General features: G+C 38.6%; 1 protein-coding gene across 1 annotated transcript; it reads left to right on the plus strand.

Annotated features, from left to right (window-relative positions):
* The first annotated feature begins 305 nt into the window (after positions 1–305).
* On the plus strand, positions 306–1,644 carry LOC126184054 (zinc finger MYM-type protein 1-like). The gene is made up of 3 exons (XM_049926415.1): positions 306–628; positions 689–1,242; positions 1,376–1,644. Exons 1-3 carry the CDS (start codon positions 306–308, stop codon positions 1,642–1,644), a joined length of 1,146 nt encoding a protein of 381 aa, XP_049782372.1.
* The last annotated feature ends 1,548 nt before the right edge of the window (positions 1,645–3,192 follow it).

Raw genomic sequence — 3,192 nt, forward strand, 5'->3', positions numbered from 1 at the left:
GGAGGTACTGCAGCTACATCTTTATCTTCCGGACATGACCAGAAAGTTGACAAACACAGTACTGCAACCACCGTATACAGTAGCAATGCTGACGGTGGGTCACCCACAACATGTTCAACAGACCTCGTCTGGACTCAAGACCTACTTTGTCATGAAAGCTTCAAGATTGAAACATCAGGCAGAACTGAAATTAGGCAACCCGATTCAGAAAATACCAGACGAACATCAGCCAAGGTACTCACCACCGGACAAGGGATTTAAGGTGAGCCTAAACTGAAAGACACAATTGACTCATATCCTGGATGATGGCTGGAAATTATTACCGACTGCATTTGAACGACTTTGGTCATGTGAGGTCCCCCGAGCGCATCAAGGAAACTGAAGAACATCCTAAAAACGTGGACAATCAGAGTTTCAGCCCTGTGCACTACAGCTATTCTTTGAAGAATTTAGAAGAAGCAGATAGACATTGGTTGGTGTACTCAAAGAGCAAGCTTTTTTGTTGTTGCAAGCTTTTTTCGTCATCTACAGTAAAAATTGCAAAGAACAGTATAAGCTACTGGTGGCACCTTACATCATATCTCGAAAGTCAAAGGAAGTCTACCGAGCATTTGAATTCACATAAAAAGTGGATCGTGTTTTCCGAGGGACTGAAAAAGTCATGAACTGTCGATGCCCATCATTAAAGGCTTCTGAATACTGAAAGCGAACATTGGAAAAATGTTCTTGAGCACTTAATAGCAATAATTCATTTCCTCGGTCAGCACTGTCTGCCTTTGAGAGGAAGTACAGGTACACTCTTTCAGCCTGACAACAGAAACTTCTTGAAACTTGTTGAATTATTCGGAAAGTTTGACACTGTGATGATGGAGCACATGCACAGAGCAAAGCAAGGTGAGAACAAGGGTCATCATTATCTTGGAAAAGAAACGAAGAATCAAATAATTCATCTTATTAGATCATCTATAACCAACAACATTCTATTAATGATGAAATCTGCAAAGTATTACAGTATAATTCTGGACTGCACACAAGATATTTCAAAAGTTGAGCAGATGACAGTTCTGGTACGTTTCGTCCAGGAGACAAGACTCCACAGGGTATATGATGTCCAAATTTGGGACCATTTCCTGGGATTTCTTCCAGTGCCTGATTCTTTATGCTCCACTTTGATGCAGGTCGTACTCAAGTTCTTGGAAGATAAAAAAATCCTATTGTGTAATATGAGAGGGCAAGAAAGAAGTTTGATCTCCAGAAATGAATTTCAGATATGAACAAGAGATCATTTTATGTACCATGTAAGAGTCACTCATTGAATCCTGATGTAAACGATGATGCTAGTCTTCTAAATATGCTGTTTCCATGTTTTCGACAGTGAAAAGCTTGTATGTCTTCTTCTCATCCTCCGTTCGACATTGGGATGTCTTGAAGAAGTATCTGCCTAACCTGTCGCTGAAGCCACTGAGCGATACTAGGTGGGAAAGTAGCATCGATGACCTTACTCTGCTGAGGTTTCAAATTGGAGACGTTTTTGATGCACTGGTTCAGATATCAGAAAAATTCAATGGCATGACTGCTCACGAAACAACGTCACTTGTGAATCACATAAAAAACTACACCTTTCTCACATCTCTGGTAATCTGATATGACATTGTGCTTCACATCAGTGCAGTCGGTAAGACCCTCCAGACCATTGACATAAATGTTTCTGAGACCGTGGAAATGCTTGAAATACGAAAGCATAAAATGAGACCTGCAGAACAGAAGAAAAGTTTGTGTGTTTCTTGATGGATTCCAAGAAATTGGCAAAAGAATTACAGCTAGAAGATCTGACATTACCATGGATAAGTGTTTCCCGGTGATGAAGTAAGAAGCCAATACACTTTACGTATGAAGGAAGGGATGAGACAATAGATGTCCAAACAAAACGAAATAAGTTTGAATTCTACTATTATCTTTTAGATATAGTAATCACATCTTTTGATGAGAGATTCAGTCAACTGAAAGTTCATTGTGATTATTTTGATTATCTCTACGACATTGATGAGCTGAACAATACACCTCCTGACAGCCTGGACACAAAGTGTAGAACCCTTGCAGAGATTTTGCAAGATCATGAGTCAACCGACATTGATGCACTGGAATTGAGAGATGAACTAAAAGTGCTCTGTTGAAACCTGGAATAGGTCCAAAAGAGATTCTGAAGCTTATGGGAAGACATAATTTTTGCCCGAATGTTAACATTGCTCTGAGAATTCCCCTAACACTCTCAGTGACAGTTGCGAGTGGAAAGAGTTTCTCAAAACTGAAATTGATAAAGACATACCTCTGATCAATGATGAAAAAATTCTTTTGAATGATCTTGCAACAATATCGATTGACAATGAGCTTGTGGAGGACTTACATTACACAGATCATGTGAAAGAGTTTGCACAAGCAAAAGCTAGGAAGGTTCGATTTGTCTAGTATTTTTTTAAAATTTTTATATTATGATCAGTGTCTTGGTTATTTACTGTGTTGTTTATTATTTTGTTCAACATTAAATAGTTATCATAAATATTATTGTTCAAACCAAATTATCATTAAATTGTAAATATATTGTGTTTTCAGTTGAATACATTATATGTTCACAACTATTGAAAAATGTTTATTTACGTTAACTGTAAGTTCAAGCCACGCAAGATTAGCCGAGCGGTCTAAGGCACTGCAGTCATGGACTGTGTGGCTGGCCCTGGCAGAGATTCGAGTCTTCCCTCGGGCATGGGTGTGTGTATTTGTTCTCAGGATAATATAGGATAAGTAGTGTGTAGGCTTAGGGAGTGATGACCTTAGCAGTTAAGCCCCATAAGATTTCACACGCATTTGGACAATTGAGTAAATTCACAAGGCTTATAAAAATTAGCTTGATTTATTCAATCAGGTTTGATTCCACTTCAGAGCTAGTGCCCAGCAACTGTTTTGTACAAATCTGTAGAGAATGTCACCAACCAGTGGCAATTTTTGTTTCTATTTCCCAGATCTACATAGATTTTTTCACAGTGTGGCTATTCTCAGTGCTTGGAGTTACGTTTACATCTATACCGTCATGCTGAATGTAGCTGTCAACATGACAGTTTACATACAATCACATATTAACAGCTTTGAGACTAGCCAAATAAAATTCCACAAACGTTTTGCATAAAAAAAGGGGGG

This window comes from Schistocerca cancellata, chromosome 4 (assembly GCF_023864275.1).
Source record: "Schistocerca cancellata isolate TAMUIC-IGC-003103 chromosome 4, iqSchCanc2.1, whole genome shotgun sequence".
NCBI lineage: Eukaryota > Metazoa > Arthropoda > Insecta > Orthoptera > Acrididae > Schistocerca > Schistocerca cancellata.

Excerpts from the sequence above, each read along its gene's own strand:
- LOC126184054 (XM_049926415.1), top strand. The coding sequence starts at position 306 with ATGGCTGGAAATTATTACCGACTGCATTTGAACGACTTTGGTCATGTG. Across the intron at positions 629-688 it reads CATTTGAATTCACATAAAAA|GCTTCTGAATACTGAAAGCG; the intron begins GTGGATCGTGTT and ends CCATCATTAAAG. Across the intron at positions 1,243-1,375 it reads TATGAGAGGGCAAGAAAGAA|TGAAAAGCTTGTATGTCTTC; the intron begins GTTTGATCTCCA and ends TGTTTTCGACAG.